General features: G+C 37.7%; 1 protein-coding gene across 18 annotated transcripts in view; it reads right to left on the bottom strand.

Annotated features, from left to right (window-relative positions):
- The window catches only part of PIK3C2G (phosphatidylinositol-4-phosphate 3-kinase catalytic subunit type 2 gamma), a 241,376-nt gene that overhangs the window by 122,914 nt on the left and 99,799 nt on the right, over positions 1-18,663 (bottom strand). For all 18 annotated transcript variants that reach the window (XR_010362871.1, XM_064421395.1, XM_064421393.1 and 15 more), the window contains 5 exons: positions 15,104-15,299; positions 12,300-12,422; positions 9,810-9,941; positions 2,232-2,346; positions 786-916 (listed from right to left, as the gene is read on the bottom strand). Coding sequence is in view for 17 of the 18 variants with exons in the window: in XM_064421395.1 (XP_064277465.1) it covers positions 786-916; positions 2,232-2,346; positions 9,810-9,941; positions 12,300-12,422; positions 15,104-15,299 (697 nt within the window). In the remaining variant the exon portion in view is untranslated. The remainder of the gene's footprint in view (positions 1-785; positions 917-2,231; positions 2,347-9,809; positions 9,942-12,299; positions 12,423-15,103; positions 15,300-18,663) is intronic.

The following is an 18,663-nucleotide window of genomic DNA, read 5'->3' as shown; positions in this document are numbered from 1 at the left end:
ACCCTCAAACCACCAACAGAGAAATCAGAAAAATCTTCTTAACAGATACATCATATCCCACTGAGAGTGTTGAATTTAGTTATTTAGTTATTGCAAAACTAATGCACCTTTTGACCTTTGATGGAGGATTAATTCACACAATTAACTGCCATTAGTATAATGGTTCTCTGTAAGCACCTGTGTTCCAAATTCCACTGATTACACCCAAAATGACTTTATGCAGTACATAATCCTAAATGGTAGTACAAGATTTCTGTAGCAGAGCATACTAATCCACCTCAGTTCAGAGTGTGTTTTTTACCACTGTGTCTTTATCCACCTTCTGTGGCAGCTGAACTTTCCATACTTCTTTCCTTGCTTATAACCAGAAACAGATTTTTCAAAAGCCATTTCTCAGCTCCATCTGAAGTTTGAGTGTTTAATAACTGATTTCCATAGAACCTATGGTGTTCTTGCTAATAGTGATACAGATGCACTGCATTACCTGAAAATATTATGTTTTGAATGAAAAATTAGATTCTTGCCTTAAAGACATGAAAAGATCTAGTAATAGAAAGGAAAAAACAATCCTTTTCTAAACTGATAAAATACACTGCCACCTCCAGGGCCTTATTAGGCCTTGCTGTGATCTATTCTTTCATTTAGAGGTGTTACTTCTCAAACCAGCCAAGCTAGGCTCCTTCAGAGGAAAATTTTGTTTTTAACAAATTGGATACATTTAATTGTGATCGATAGGGTAGGTACAGCACAGCAAGAACCAGCAGGGTGAGGTGGGGACAACTTACAGCAGGAGAGAGTGTTTCTGTGAGAGTCTTGCAATGTGCTTCAGGCACTCTTGGGTTGGCTCTACGAGATCACCTCTTCTGTCTTCAGGTTCAGGTTTAATGAACTCCAAATCAGCTTCTGGGAAGTCAATCTTTATTTAAAGAACATGAAAAGGAAGAGGAAAAAAAAAAAAGACAAAAGGGATTTAGCAATGTGTAATCTCCAATACAAGTGTCAATAAATGTTATCTTGGATTTGTACAAGGAGTATATACAAAGTATGACAAAAAGAAAGGGGGATTATTATTTGAGGATGCTCAGTGTATGTAATATGTTACTTAAAAGTTTTGGTGATAAATGCCATCCAGAGATATCAGTGGAACCTAGCTTTCCTGGGAAAATTTCAATCATATTGCAATTTTATTAGAACTGCATAAATTCAAACATTCATGATTTTTTTTTTTTTTAAAGTAAGGCTATTTCTGATGTGTAGTTTGTTACTGCAAGAGGTGGAAATCAGAATCCAGATTTCTCCTGTGGATGTTCAATTTGCAAATATATTGTACAGCATCTACCAGTTTCCCATTCTTAGACATGCCTATCAGAAATTAAGGATAGTGTTTTTTAAGACACAGAGAATGCAAACATTCAACCAAAACTACAAAGCTTGAGGTACTTGATAATCTGAGTAGATTATCTGAAAATTCATATTTTTCTTCATAATTCAGATCAATTTACATCCAGCTTTGGCCTATTAATGCACATCAAACTGTCTTATCTCTATGTGATTTTAATGTAAATATTTGAGATGCATCACTCTTGTAAAAGTTAAGAAATTTATTCTCTATAAAACACTCAGTCACCTCACAAAACTGGATGATCTTTAAGGTCTCTTCCAACCCAAGCCTAGATTTTCTGTGAAAATATATATTTACAACATTTCCAGCATGTTCACAAATTGTGATAGTGCTATATGGCTGGGAATAACTGAAAAGGGGGGGGGGGTGCAGAATGAGAAACCCTGTTTAATTTCTTTCAGGAGATATAAATTAATAGTCATTTACTGTCTTAACTTGCCTGAATTATTAATAGGGGGAGCTATTTTAAGGCATGGTCTTTGACTGACCTCCTCAGCCTGGAAAATCCCCATTTACTTGTCTGTTAAAACAAGTCTATTTTTAGGCCACGCTCATTTATCTGTATTATCTGCTTTTATATTTCATTTGCTAACAGACATTAGGATATTTAAATACAGAAAACAAATTGGCTTTATCCTTGAAATACCCAGTTGCTAACTCAGCCTGGAAAGGTGACAAAACTACCCTGCAGACCTGATGTAATTCTCTGAGTGGCTGCAATGGAAATGGGATTTTCAGTTTGGGTGGTCTGGATGAGCTGTGGGCACACCCCTTTTCCTTGTACTTGGTTAGAAAACATGTTTTTGGCTTTGCTTTCTGGCTCCCTCACCTGCAGGGTGGCTGAGGTTGGTGTCTCAGTGCTGCAGATGCCCGGGGTGATCACTGCTGTGGGGAGCGTGCTGCACGGTGCCAGGCTGAGCAGCACGGTGCCACGGACCAGCCTCCTGCAGGAAACAGGGAGAAACACTGCACTGGTAATCACTGAAACCCCACTGAAGGACATGCAACTGCAGAGCTCAGAGGACAAGCAAATGGAGAGCAAACCCTTTATCTCTATGTGACTAGAACAAATCTGGCCTCAGCCAGTAGGGTTTTGTATTTGCAGGGATGCCCTGATGAAGGCAGGAATGATGCATCTGACTTCATCTTATTAGAGGGCTAATTTATTACTTTATTATACTATATTATTTAAACATTACTATACTAAAGAATACAGAAAGGATACTTACTGAATGCTAAAAAGATAATAATGAAAAACTTGTGACTCACTCCAGAGTCCCAACACAGCTTGCCCACTGAGTCAAAACAACTCACAGCAGAATTCAATGAAAGAATCACCTGTGGGTAAACAATCTTCAAACACATTCCACATGTGAGCACAACACAGAAGAAGCAAATGAGATAAGCATTGTTTTCCTTTTCTCCGAGGCTTGTCAGCTTCCCAGGAGAAAAATCCTGGGCAAAGGGATTTTTTCAGAGAATGTGAATGCCACAGTTGCATCCTGATGGCCTCACTGCCACAGCAGCGTCTCTGCATTTGCAGGGTTCATGAAAATATCCATCTGCCAAGACATTCTGAGTCAGCTCTGCACTTTACCACCGGCTTCTTGTGTGACAGGGGCTGCCCTTTAAGCCAGGTGTAAAAATAAGGATAATAGAATAACTCTGTCTCAAGATTTCATTTTGAGGGCAAATATGGTAGAGTCTGTGAAACATCGATACACTGTAAAAGGGGGAGGGCAGCATATTTATTCCACAAAAAGAAGAAAGTCATGGCTATCTACTGCACCCATAAGGGATCCTTGCTGATTTTATGTGTAGCTGGCAGGGAGGGGGAAGTATGATATGAAAGTCTGCAAATAGCTGAAAGGAGTTTGAGTGGGATAGTTTGTACCACATGTGCCACATGGGGTTTTTGGACAGATGAAAGGTTAAGGTCCGAAGTACCAGTCTTAGCACTACACCTACAAGAAAGTCTTATCAGCAAAACAGGCATGCATGTGGCCAGCAGATAAGAAACACAGCCTGATTTGGCAGCTCAGCATAATCCAGTCTAGAGAACTTGAATAAAATCTGAAAGTTTGAGTGTAAATTCTAAACATAACAAACCAACTCAAATTTAGATTGCAGGATCTGAATAAAGGAAGACCTCATACTCTGGGCTTACACCTTAATTTGTCTATATCTTAATGAGTAGTGAGGTTGGAAAATTAATTAAGTTCAACACCTCTTCTTTTACTATTATTTAAAATAATTTTCATTAAGGTCTTTTTAAACAAGAAACAAGTCAAAACAACTGAGAGAATCACTAGATACTGCAGCAGACAGAGCCAGCCAGGTAAATGAGGTCTGAATGCCCACCTTTCACCTGGGAGGAAGATGTCAGAGGTACAAGAGACACCAGATGGACTATTTGATCCCAGCATGAGTTTGCAACATTGCTGTAAAGAAAGTATCTTTTGAATTGCAAATTGAAATAAATTTCTTTAAGCCGTCTGAAGAAGACTTAAGAAACTCCCACAAAGTGACTGTTACAGTCAACATAAATGAGTGCAAACCTAATTCACGACTAATTTTTCTTTTCTTGAACTGTTTGTGTAGTTAGCACAGACATTTTGTTTTAATTTATTGTGAGAACAGAGCTCAGGAGGATTAAAGACAGTTATTTTCTGAAGGTTTTTTGCAGCTGTAGGTGGATTTGCAAGGAAATGGAGGCAGAAGAAGAGCTGTGATATGAACAAGATACTTGGAAGAAAGTAATTGTGTGATATGAAGTCTCTCTCATTTAGGTAATTGATGTGAATGAGGAAGTGATCAATGGTGATTCAAAGAGATTTTCCTGTGATGTGTACTCAGCTGACCTTTAATAAATGAGTTGCATCTCTTCAACTAATCCTTTGTTGACAAAGATTTACATCATAATTTGAACTAATTGGCACTTTTGTTAGAAGGGAGAGGAGTAGCTGAGAATAAATGAACATGAAGACTAAATTACCCTTTTGAGCTCTCATTACTGCTAATCACTTTCATATTGTGCTCTAAAACTACGGGAGCCTTTAAAAAAGAATACATTCAGTTAATTTTTTTCCTGGGAAACCTGAGTAGACAAGTGTAAGAAGTAGTATAGACCTCAGAGGTGCTGTAGATGTGTTTGAGACCTTTCCTAAGCTCATTATTTCAACTCATTTACACCTAGAACAGATGTGGCTAAAGACTGTCCAGGAAGACAAAGAAGAATCGTTGAAGGCAGATGGGCTTCTCAGACATAAAGGTAATTTAATAGGAAAGCAAAAGTCATGCAAATAAAGCAAAGCAAAGCAAAACAAGGCATTAATTCACTTTTTGCCATGGGCAGGTAGGTGTTCAGCCACCTCCAGAAGAGCAGGGCCCCATCACAGGTAACAGTGACTTGGGAAGACAAATGCCACTGCTTCAAATGTCTCTGCTCTTTCTCCTTTATACCCTGAGAATGATGTCCCATGGTCTGGAATATCCCTCTGGTCAGTTTGGGTCAACTGTCCTGGCCATGTCTCCTCCCAGCCACCCCCAACTTCCTTGCCAGTGTGGCAACAAGAGAAGAAGAAAAGTTGTTGGCTCAGTGCAAGCCCTGCTCAGCAACAAAACCATCCCTGCATTATCAACCCTGTGCTCAGCTCCATACCAGCCACTGGGAAGAAAATTAATTCTACCCCAGCCCAAACCAGCACACCCAGCCAACTTTGGGGCACTACAAGCAGAGTCAATATTCCTCACAAAAATCAGCTTTTGGACACAGAAATGGAACAATAACAGGGGAGGAATGAAACAGGGAAAAGATGCATCATTATTTTTTAGAAAAAGAAGCAGGTGAGAGTGCAGGATCCATTCAGAAAATGAAGGAATTATCATCAGGAGCATGATAACCATGTCCTTCAGTGAACAGACAGATTCTTCTCTCTGCTACTTGGTTCTGCTGATGAGCTCAGGAAGGTCACTCCCTATTCTGCCTACCGTTCCAGATTTTCCATCTCTGAGGTGAGGGTAATGACCTTTTAAAGATTCCTATAATGATCACAGACACAGAAAATGGCTTTCATGTAACAACTTCACTACCAAGCAGATCAGAAAGTGAATATACTGCTCTGTGCCTACTGCCATTTATTAATTTTGGAATTACACAGATTCCCTTGTCTTGTTTATTACTAGAGCTAAAACAACCTTCCCATCTTTCTTCAGAATATGACATTGCTATTTAAAGGCAGCTCAAGTTATCCTAAGTTGATAAAGTCAGCCTTATGCCCTGAAGTCCCATGGCAGACTTTCCCCACAAGAACAAAGTTTTGCTGCTTGCTCTGATTCAGAAATACAACAATAAATTGTGGTAGAATCAGTAAAGCCAGAGCAATGTGGGGGAACTGTGGGGGACATTGCAATTCCCCAGTTGCTCCAAAATGATTGATTTCTGGTTTGTTACTCAGCTCTGAATCACTAAACTGTTCAGCCCAAGAGAGTAACACAGCTTCTGATGTGAAGGAGTGGAAGGCTGGCACACAGGATTCCAAACCCTTTTTGAGCTGCCTCTAGCATCTAATGAGACTTCTTGATACAGATGAACCAGCAAAGGCTCTACTGGCACTGATTTAGGGCTGCTGTCTGAAGTCACCTCTCTGACAAGGCTGAGAAAAGCAGATATGATGGCTCACCTACTGGGCAGCCAGGCAGCTACACTCATTATCACCATGTTCATTCAAAAATGTACATAACATTAGAGGAGGGTTACTGCTTAGGCTGAATAAAATGGGAAAATCAGGAAAAAGGACTGTGTAAAAATAATGTAAGCATCCCCAGACCTGGCATTATAAGTCTCAGAAGTTCAGAGTGGAGGTTAGATTTAAAGGAAATGCAAAGCTGCTAAAATATTTTAAAAACCCTTTCCCATATATTGACTCAAGCAGTCTTAATTCTGCATTGGAATGATACTATGAAATAACTCCTTTATTATAATTACAAATACTACAGAGTTCTAGAAAATTCAAAAGAGAGACAAATTTCAACTGCAAAGTAATGCTAAACATACTACAGACATTTATAAGGACCACAACCTCCATCCCCACACTTTCTAGTTTAAATAACTTCCCTAAATTTGTAGGATAAATTTGTAAGTGATAATTACATTGAGTATAAAATTATTCCAGACTTCAAAAAAATGTTTGCATTTATGTTCCTGATTACTTCATAATTTTTTTTCCAAAAATATAAAGTCACAAAATTGGCTTACAAGCAATGATTTTAGAGTAAACAACTCCATTTAGGCAATGCTTGGAGAATATTTTCAGGAAGTCAGTTTGATAAGCAGGAATCCCAATACATGTTTGGCTAAGACTAAAGTGTGTACCCAGCAGCTAATCATGTAATAAATCTGCACACTGCAAGAAAACTGTCAGAAGAGTGCAAGATAACACTAGAATTCAGGAAATAATGTAAATTAAGCAAATTTGCTAAACATCTGTTCACTGACAAGTCTTTAGCAACAACAAACACCTAAAGCTGGCCAAATTCTTGAGGAGGTTTTTAGGTATTGTGTGGTTTCAAAAATAGGCCAGGAAAGAAGAAGAGACTGACTGCAATATAAAAAAAAAGTAATATGCTTTAAATAAAGAGCTAGATTTGTTTCTTTATAAATATGTATATATACATACTTCTCATCCAATCTCATTAGTATTTTTTAGAGGAAAATGGGAGTAGTGAACTCTCAGCAAATAACTACAGGCCTTTGAGCTGTCAAGAGACTTGAACAAGGTCGTGTTCAAAAGCATGAGAAACTTCACACCTCTTGAAACAGAATTTGTATACTTGTTAAGCACATGTTTTTTAATCTCTGGTTCAAATTAAATGTAAAACATTAAAATACAAAGAAGGGATATGACCATACAATGAAAATAATTCTTTGGGAATAGAAATTAGATATAAAATTTAGAAAGAGGAGCAAATTCAGAGACTTCTTAATTAGTGTTCTTTTGCCCTAACAGATCAAGATTCTAAGTAATACCTGGGAATAATCCAAAACTGGTCTTTTTTTCCCTTCTCTTTAACATAAGCCAAATAACTTTGAATAGAATTTCTGTGGTTTTAATCAAACAATGGCATGGCAGGACAGAAATGATGAACAGTATTTAAAAAAATATGTTTGACATTTATTTTCTTTTTCCAATGTTTAATTTTAAAAAAAAAATCTTTTTTTACTCTCTTTTTGTCAAGTATCCAAATAGGAAAAGAGGAAAAGAGTGTCCTTATCTTCACTGACCCAACTGGGACAAGGATTTGAACCAGGATGTTTGATGACCCAGGCAAATACCTCAGGGCAACTGGCTTCTTCAAAGAGCTTATTTCTGTCCTTTCCCCAATAAATTAAATTCTAGACATAAGAATGTTAAGACTTTTTTAGAACTCAAATTCACCTCTGAGGAAAGTTTTATTTTGAGAAAGTGTTATTTTCTGAGCTAGAAATGTTTTGTCAAAGATTTTCTGGTCAGATTTCTTTAATCTCTTTACATACATTCACAGAGTTTGTTATTTAAAAACCGTAATACCATAATCTTTGCAGTAATACAAGGTGCTCTTGACATATTAGCATGACACGGGAGGTACAAATCTTTTCTTGGTACATCCAAGTTCAGAAGTACTCCATTGAAATAAGTGTGGAAAGTTTAGTTGCATTCCAGCAGCAAGGGGAGTTTCAGGACAATTCTTATTTTCAAACCAGTGTGTCAATCAATTGAAATCACAGAGAATGAATAATCCTATGGAGCTGTGGTTGGCCAAAGGAGAAAAAGGCATTTAGGCTCCTTTGTGGTTGTAATTACTGTAATTGTAAATGACACAGCTATCAGATTAGGGGGTGTTGAATGTGCTATTCCTAAATCATTCCTGCAACAACTCAACCTTGATTTCTGCTTTGAAGGGTCATTTCAGCAGTGATCTCTCCAATTACACAGCAAATTAATGGAAAGTGGCCCTCCATCCCCTTCACTGTGCTGATTGTGTGTTCCAGAAAAGAACAGAACAGACTGCAGTCAAATTTTTCAAACTGTCAGGGTGGTGTGGGAATCTATCTAACAAAAACCAATGTGCTTGCTCTGATGGCATACATGAAAATATAGACCTCACAGGGAGCTGAGGACTTTCAGGCCTTCCAAAAGTCATTCCTTTTGGACTTGAATGCTGGGAAAGAAGAAAACCTCCAGAACAACAGAGGTCCTCAAGAACAGAATTCTCGTATAGGAACCTCTGGAGGTAAATGGGATAAGTGTTCTCTCATTAAGTTATTATGCCTGAAACACATTTCATGCTTTCTTTAAAAACGCATACACAATGGAAGAGTGAAGTGCTCTTCTTAAGACTATGAAATAAAAGTAATTGAAAAAACTGCCCCAGAAATCCTTGCAGCAGAGATTTGATTGATGCTTCTTTCCTTCCTTCCAGCTAAGTGCTCTAAACACTAAGTCACAAAAGAGCAAGAGTAACCTTGAATTTTCTCTGAAAAGATGGAAAAAGGAACTAGCCCAGTCCAAATCATTTCCTACACCTCTCAGATTAAAAGCTCAAGGAAACACAAGGTCTATCAAATATAGCAAATTAATACATGCAGTCAGATTTTTTGTTTTATTTTGCTTTGAATGGTACTTTCCACCATGTAGAGAAGTAGATCAAGATGTCTCAAGTTAAGGAAAGGGCTACAGCTTAGAGGTTGATGCTAATGTAGAAATTTGGGGGGCTTGAGAAATCCCTCTATTGCACTGAGGGTATTGCAGGGCTATGGAGCCTAAATAAAAAATTCCTATCACTGCAAAGACTCAGTCTAAATTCAGATGTCTCAGTGCTACTGAAACATATTTAGAGCACTGCAGAAAATTTACCTTGGATATTTGTACATCACTGCAGACACATTCAAATGACAAGCACATTTAAACCACTGTTACATTGTGTAGTGTGCAGAAAGAAGTGGTTAGAACAGGGAAGAAAGCTTCTAAAATGATGTGGAGAGTGCAAAGTGCTCATTGTGGTCACTGCTAACTGTTCCAATTTCGGCAGAATGAATGTGTGTGAGAACAGGAAAAAAAACCAAATAAACAAAAAAACCCCACATTGTGAAGAAGAGACAGTGTTAGAGAGTCACCTAAAACTAGAAAAGGAAGGAGGGAAAAAGACAGAAAGAGAGAAAGAGAGAGAGAGAAAGAGAGAGAAGAAATAAAAAGAAAGAGAGAAAAGAAAGGTAAGACATCTGTGGATATGTCTCCTACTGGCACATGCTCTCAGTCTTATTACAGGAGGTCCTGAAATGAGTAATTTTGTCTTTTTATATTTCTCCCAGGCTGAGTGCAACACTATTCAAGAATGGTCTTTTAAGGTCATACAAAACAGAACTTACTCTTTTGCATACAATGGGCAGCATGTCCAAGCAAGCACTTCTGTATTTTTAGAGGCAATGTTTACTCCCAGCAGTTTTATTGTCAGCATAGTTTCCCTTGGAAGAGTCTTTATTCGTAGAGGGAAGTTGACCCTAAAAGAAAACCAGAGAAGAGAAAAAGTGAAAGCTAAAATCTAAAATATTTGAGCATTGTTACAAGTGGGTTCTTTCTACATTTTTCTACATGTTCTAACACATATATTGAGCTATAAATTACAGAAGTTGCACTCTGAAGGAAAAGGCAACTGACAAATCCCTTCAATACATTGACGAGTATTGGCAACAATTAACCTGAGTCACAGCCTTTGAGAAGAGGCAGACAAAAACTCATTCACTCCAGTGGTAACTACTAGAGCTGGCAAAGGCAGGAAGAACTTAATTAAACTTTGCTTTGGAATTACCTTATCAGTGAAAGGCTATTTCACAATAAGGAACCTGTTAAGGAAGAATCGTCAAGCAGCAATTATTGGCTGTCTTGTGTCTTCAGAGGAAAACATCACTTAAAAAACCAAGATAATCATGCTCTTGTTAAAGTGTGCTTTGGTGGTGTGATGTTTCTTAACCACAACTTAAAAGCAGATGTTGTCTTAACAGCAATGACAGATTTGTATTTTTTAGTGAGAAAATTAATTTTTCATCAATATTAATCTTGGTTTTGCATTGACCATTAGCTTGTTTGGTCATTCAGTTCATTTATACAGTTTATGAAAATTTATCTAAAATAATAACTTGCAATTATTCCAATAAGCCAGATAGTTTTATGCTGTATGGAAAGATCACGTGTGTAATTACCCATACAAGTCTGCATTTTCTTTTTCCTGAATAATTTTCTAGCCTTTTCCATGTATATTCAGTGGGAGCTCAAATTTCTTAAGCAGAAACTAAAATTAATTAAGTTTCTTTCTGTATAAACAAAATCAATATAAGGAGCTAGGAGCTAAAAGGATTATTCCACATTGATAATACAGTTATTAAGAAAACAAAAGATCTGCATAAACTAGAGATTACAAAAACAGACTAAAAGATAAATCCGAGTAATAGAGTGACAAAAGAATGCAACTCAGCAATCTTGAAAAGATATAGTCACACTTAAACAGCAAGCAAAAGTAGAAGCTGCATTAAAAAAAGTATATTAAACAGTAAAACATAAGAATTATGGGTGCTAGAAGTAAGACGTGGTAATAATGAAAGGAAAAAAAAATCAGCATAAGATTTTGCTCCCAGTTCCAAAACTATCAAATTTCTATTTGATTTGGGAAAGTTTCCTGGTCTGTGCTGAGGAGCTACTGAAAGAAATTAGATGGGTTTCAGCTGAAAATCTGAAGTACTCCAAATCAGCATTAATGTCAAAATTTAAGATCATCAGTCTTCTGACATTTGGAAATGATGCAGATTTGCACACCTCCCTCTTTGAATAACAAAGCAAGACAGCCATTTCCCACTCCTTCTGATTCCCAAGAACAGAATTGAGAAGCAATTCCCAACTGTCTTCCCACGTGTCCCTATTTATAGCTTTCAAGTTTGCTTTCCCTGTCTCATGAACTCTTCCTTACTCATAATTAGTTAGAAACAGTTATTGGGAAACTGAACTGGCTTACCTGCTAAAAATAACTCCTTCTGTCTTTTTCACTGAGAGACCAACAATATTTGTTACATAAAAATGTTTGACAGAGTTAACTTTGAAGAACCGTTAGTGCTTTGATGAGACAGTAATAAAACCACCAAGACATGCATTTTGTGATGCAGACAATTGTTAACACTCTGAACATAGAGCAGTGAAGAAAAACTCTCAGTATCATCACTGCAGAAAGCAAATGCTTGCCAGAGTTTCCCTAGGACACATACACGATTATTCATTGTAAAACTGCAGATCCTTCTCACAAAAAAAAAAAAAAAAAAAACCACCCAAAAAACCCCCCCCCCAAAAAAAAACCCGCAAAAAATAACAAACAACCAAATAAAATAGCCCTCCAAAAATTAAACAAGCAAACAAACAAATAAGACCCCAACCTAACTACCCAAACAGCCCTGTTTGGTAAAAAAAGGACAATGAAGAAAAGTTAAAGTATATTTTAAAGTTGGATTGCAGATATATTAAAGGTAGATCCAAAAGGTGGAATTCCTCAAAGGAACAGAAATACAGCCTTTGGTTGCACCTGCTTTCACTTCCAGCACTCCTGGACCCCTCCAGTGAACAAAAGCTGTTCACAGAGCAGCTCAGTTTAGGTTATTGTCAGACCAGACTAACCTCAGTCCTATTTCCCTGCCTCTGGCTGTCCCATTTCTTTCTCATTCCAATCTATGTTTCTGTGAATTCTGTGCAGTTTAATTGGCTCAGAACATCATCCATTAAAAAATATGTTGCTTTTGGCATTTTTGGGCTTTTTTAATGAATACTGGATGTGTAATATCTGTCAGAGATACATATATCAAACACAGACCAAAACTTACTTCTCATTCCAGTCAGCCAGGAAGAAGAAGGATCTCTTAACTGGAGTATTTTTGCAAATCTTCACTTGACATATTATCTTCCCAGCATAAGTTAGTAAACAGGAAAAGGAGAAAACTTTGTAGCTACAAAGGAGAAAAAAAAATTAATTGTAATATATACTATGTCCAGTACATCTGGAGTTAGCCACTCAGGAACTTATGAAAATCCATCTTTACATAAGAAAAGGAATTTTAATAATTCATATCATATTAATGTGTGTGTGGAGGGGTTTTTAAGTTTTTTGGGTTTTTTCCCTGAAGTTCAGAATTAAAGAGAAGTCTTAAAGACACCTGAGCTCTGTTCCAAGTTTTTGACATTAATTTCTTTTTTTTTCATTATTGCAGTGAATGAAAATTTGGACATAAGTGAAGTGTTGGTACTTGCTGATCCTGGAGTCAACAAGAAATCTCCAACCTGGAGAGCTGCATCCAGCTCAGGGATGCACATGAAAGACATGGAACTGTCAGAACAGGTCCAGAGGGGAACACAAAGATGCTCAGGGGGCTGGGGCACCTCTCCTGGGAAGATTGAGAGAACAGGGCGTGTTCAGCCTGGAGAAGAAGAGGCTCCATGGACACCTCAGAGCACCCACAGCGGGCTGGAGAGGGATATTTTACAACGGAATGTGGTGATAGGACAACGGAAGGCTTTAAACTGAAGTGGGTTAGGTTTAGATTGGATATTTGGATGAAATTCTTCACTGTGAGGGTGGGCAGGCCCTGGCACGAGTGCCCAGAGAAGCTGTGGCTGCTCCTGGATCCCTGGAAGTGTCCAAGGCCAGGCTGGACAGAGCTCTGAGCAACCTGGGGCAGTGGGAGGTGTCCCTGCCCATGGCAGGGGTGGAATAGGATCATCTTTATGGTTCTTTTCAACCCAGGGTATTCTGTGATTCTTTTTATACCTTCTTTTCCCAATCTGTGAAAAAAACAGATTAGTACTCAATGAAATATATGTATATATTTACAGGTGAAACATTAAAGCCCTCTGTGCTGGCCTTCACAAAGTGAACTGAGCAGCTTCAGAGTGAAATTTAGGTCCGGGAATATCTCTTGTTTCACATTCTTCTCACTGAAATCTTCTAAAATATTAATCAAAATAGATTATGAATAACTAATGTTCCTAATTAGTCTTGTAACTTCCAGATCTTCCTGCCAGGCTCAGCTTTAGACCTCATTCTGGACAAGAATGATGAACATGGGAAACAGTCAAATGTGAACAGGAAATTTGAGGCAGTTGCAGATTGAAGGTGCCTGAATTTGCCATATTTATAAGAATGATGGTTTACCTCTTCCAGAACATTATATTTTATAATTATTATAGCAGATTTGGGGTTTTTTTATCTTTTTAAAAAAATTGAAATAAAATTATCTGTAGTCTGCAGTAGTTATGAGGTGTCAGTTCAGAGGAGGAAAAATTACCTTGTAGGCTAGGAAATACTTCCCCTAGAATCTAAACTTTACAAGAGTTGGAGGACAGATGAGGAAATAAAAGGTTTTCACACAACCAAAGTTAAGTTCTCCTATTTAAACCAAAGTATTGACACATAACGTATATTATAATGTGTATACTTTCTTATAGAATACATTTTATACATTATACATATGCAGGAATGTACACATCTTAAAATATGTTAACACAGCTGCAAGGTCATAACTTGACTTTTGGAAAGGGAACATGAGATCCATGACACTGCCAGCATGAATTCATGCAATGCAGAAAAATAAGAATGAAGAGCATACATGTGAAAAATGTCAATAAAAGAACTTGAAACCAAGTGTCAGAGCAGTTATGAATATTGGAAAGATGGAAAGAGAGATTAGGACGAAGAAAGATCTTCATTTTTGTGTGCTCCAACATAGCATTCAAGTCATCAGTGGCCTTTAGGCTATGTGTAATATCACATTTTTCTGGTAAAAAATAAAATGCAGTGGGAATGGTATAAGCATCTGAAATCAGGATAGCGATTATTATTCTGTATTTATTACCTTAATTAATGCAAAGTCCCTCAGTTTTTTGTTAAATGGCTAATTACAGACAAAGCTCTATAGTACTGTCTCTTGCATTTTGTCTAATGCAAATGATCCCACAGTCATTTGGGATTAAAGGCAAAGGGGGAGCAATGGGAAAATTAAAAAAAAAACTTGAGAACAACTTTTTAGCTTATGAAAGTAATGTTACCAGACTGTGTTTACCTGTCCCCCTTTGATCACACTGGAGTGGTAAGAGAAGAACACAAGTATAGCTCAGACTAGGAAAAGCAGCTACTTTACAAGACAAGTAGTTTTACCAAATATGAGCAATGCAGAAGAGAATATTTCTATTAGCTTTTTATATAAATGTCTTTTTTCTATCAAAATTCTATTTCTATATTTTTATTATTTTGTTTTCTTGTTTTATACTGATAGCAGGTACACTTGGATCTCTAAACTTCAGTCACATTGATGAAGGACATCACCAATTCAGGTGCTTAGCCACATGACAAAGTTGGAACAAACCAAGAGCAGAAATTGCTGAGAAAGCCTCACTGAGATTGGGTTCAAGCGAAACCACCCCTCTGTTTCACTTGGCAAGCTGGCCTCCAACCCTTCCAGTTACTTGTCCTGCCTAGACCACACCAATTCCAGTCCAAACAGCCTCGGTGTGCATCACACAATTTCTAACATAAATTTAGGACCACCACCAAAGCAGCAGAGGCGAGCTGGTGTCTGTGAAAAATGTCTTTTGTCAAAGAGACAACACATCTTCTTATGAGCCCTCCTCCTACCTGGTCACCCAGGCTTCTGGGATGTTGTGGGCAGCACAAACAGTGAAGCTCAGCTGGGAATTAAGGCTGATGTCTGCACATAAAGGGCTCCTAGGTAGGCTGGCAAGCTGGAAATTTGCATCAAAGCTGCTGCTGTAGACATGGATGAGACGAGAAATGGCCATGGAGAGCTCAGTCACAGCAGCCTCTATTAATGCTGAGAGGAGACAGAGGAATAAATAAAGGTTAGCAATAGGTCATTTACAAAGAACTATATTTATCCTAAACCATCAGTTATGGCTTTGAAATGCTTCCTAATAAAATTTAATTGAAATGACATAACCTGCAACTGAAGCCAATTAGCCATCTGTGCTTCTGAAACTGTCCTTAGCTCATTTCTGGTGTATCCTTAACAGACTTTCATTACAGAGCTTTCAAATTAAGGCATTTTCAAAGCAAGCATTTTCAACTACAGCAAGCTACTGGGTACCTCAGAGATGCCATTTCAGTCTTTGAATTTTTGTGCTGGAAGGATTTTTATGAAGTAGGTATTTTATCATTTCAGCAGCTAAGTAGCTACTTACTTCAAGGGGACTGGCAAGGCAGCAGTAGAAGGGAGAAAAAATACTGGTTAAAAATTTAAGACTATAAAGCTCTTGCAACTGTAGGCAAACAATTAATAGAACACACAAAACAGCAGCCACAATCAGAAAAACTCAGCATTCAGGTGGTCATGGGTTGGTGACAGTATTACACAAAAATGGACACTAAAATATATATCTATACAAATAGGTATGAAATGTAAGCTGTACCCTAATTTATACCACACCTCTATTTATGTCATTCCCTCTGGCTTCAGCTCTGCTGCACTTTAGCTTTTTTTTTATTTTTCTTTTCTTTTCCCTGCAATTCCTGGCTTTTATCCATCTTCCCTCTCTGTTTTTGGAGCAACTTGGGGTTGCCTGATTACCAGTGTAAATTCAAATCCCCAGTCCTGGCAGCCTCCATCAAGTGAAGAGAGCTGTTAAGAGCACTCATTTCTCAAGCACGGGTTAGGCTGAGAGAGAAAGTGTCAGAGTATATTGAATTGTTCCAAGATCAGGCTGATTTGTCTTCCAAGAGGAAAACCCAAAAATCTCTTTTTTTTTTACCCTTCTAATTCACATTTTTCTGCATGATCAAGAACACACTCTCACCACCTGTTAACAGTTCTTGAAATATTCCCTTGACTTGTCTGGCCACTGAAGTCAGCAGCCATCTATCAGCTCAGTGTCTATTGAAAGAAAAAAGAAAAGGAAAAGAAGAAACCCAGGAACATAAAGCCTGAGACTCCTATTAGCTTTTTATCCTTGGGATAGGTGCAGCAGTCCTGCCCAACATCACATACAAATAACACCATTCACTGGACTTAGCTATCCCAGTTTCCTGACAGAAATATTTCCAAAATACCCTTATCCTCAGTCAGGAATTTCATTTTCCTTCTTTGATACCTTTTGCCTTTAAACCAGTAACTACCCAGAACTACTGAGTCACAAAATGCACTGCAAACAGTGCAAAGAAATTATTTCTCTTCATTTCATAGTAGGCAAATTTTAATTATGTAACAATAGAAAAACACATAAAATTGAAATAGTTTGACATATAATGAGGTTCGTTTCTGAAAATACTGACAGCAAATGATTGCATGTGTGAAGGACTGGCTGGAGTACTACACCATGTAATGTGATCATCTTCCACATATGAAAACGGAATCATTTTAGAGATCAACAGGCTAAAAAACTCAGTCCTTCTACTCTCTGTCTACCATTTGGTTTTAATTGTCTTTTTACTTATCCTCTTTAGCATTGTCACCATTTATCATCCTTCATCACAATAGTTTTGAAAAAATCTTTGTCTCTAGTGATTTTTTCCCCTAGAACACCATTTAATTCTCATTCCCAGATGTACAATCACTTAGTAACTGCAAACTAAATGTTTAATTTGCACTGAATTCTTTTACATTCCAAGAACTTACCCATAGTGATACATACGGAACCTTCTTAGGAGGTCCAGAAGAGGACATCAGCTAATTGTTATTTGAACCCGTGCTTTATCTGAAAAGCACCACGCTATTTTTTCATTAAGGACCAACAGCTCCTCAGGAGATTCCTTGTTTCCAACCTGCTCCAAGTGGTTGACAGGAAAATTCAATGTGCTAGCAAACTCCTTATTTATGAAAATTGGCCTGTTGAAGTCAATGATTTCTGAATAGAACCTTCTCACTGTTTTCCCAAAAAAACCAGTAAAACGTAGCTCAGAATCTCTGAAAATGCACAGTTTTAATACAATATTTATTCTAGGTGGTAAAGCAGCACTTCAGTTTTTGTCTCCAGAACAAGAAGTAATGCATTCTATTTCAGCTAAGCCACAGAAAAAAGGGAAAACTATTTGCTCTGTGAGCAAAGGATTCCTAAATAATGAAGTCAGGAGAAAATACACAGTGGAGTATTTTCCATAACAGAAAATGTATATGTGCCAGACAAGGATGTGATTAAGATGAAAGATGCCTATCACTACATCCAGGCTGCCCTGACCATTAACCGTGTTTGCAGAAAAATTATTTTCATGGTTTACCTGAGCCACAAAACTGATGTCAGATATGTAAAAAAAACAGACAAGCACACAAAACCAAACAAAACCCCTCAGCTTGTTCTAACAGCATGTGAGGGGTGAAGGCAGCAATGGAACAATTGGGGGGCAATTGTTTCACTGCTAGCCAAGGGAGACAAATGGCCTTCAACATTATTTATTTAATTATTAGAACATACAGAATGAAGATATTTTCAGCAACAGAGTTCCTCAGGTTTAAGCAAATGTCCAAGTATGATCTGGTCCACAGGTCCAGGATTTTTTCCAACATTAATTTTCTTATTCTTGCTAGCAATCAGTTATAAAACAGTCTATGGATCCTGTGCCAGAATCAACCCTTTTCCAACCCCCATTCTTCAGTCATTAGGAGCAGTAGCAATTAACTGAATTAGAGGGAAACATCTTGGGTAGTGTGTAAACATCCATTACTCACAAAACTTGGTCAGCATTTTCTCACTCTATTTTAATGAGCTGCTGAATAGGATATGGTAGGCTGAAATTATATCTCCCATTCATAAAGCCAGAGAACTTTTACTGCTTTTTATGCCTTTTAATAAATCTCAGCTGAGAGAGGACTGGTGTTTCACTGATTTACAAAGCACAGGCCATGGACTTCCTACAGCAGATTCAGTTTCAGCTACATCAAAAGCTATTTTCTAGAAAGGTGTTCCAGGCATACCCAGTATGTAAGAGACAGTGAAAGAACCACATTGCAAAGTGAACCAAGACTAATAATCTCACAACTCAAAACCTTGTTATCTATTTCTGGTGTGAAATTATTTGCCATCACCTTCTCACTGAAGGTGAGGAGAAATTTGACATGCAGAAATGAGAGGGAAATGAACTTTAACCACAGCTGCCAGATATGCTTATTTCTGACAGATTCCTGTTCCTTGTGCAGGAAGTCTGAAGGAATAAATTCTACCTGGTGAGAAACAGAACAATCCTCAATC

This window comes from Passer domesticus, chromosome 5, assembly GCF_036417665.1.
Source record: "Passer domesticus isolate bPasDom1 chromosome 5, bPasDom1.hap1, whole genome shotgun sequence".
NCBI lineage: Eukaryota > Metazoa > Chordata > Aves > Passeriformes > Passeridae > Passer > Passer domesticus.
Note: the sequence above shows the minus strand (reverse complement) of the source record. Positions and strands in the feature narration are given on the sequence as shown.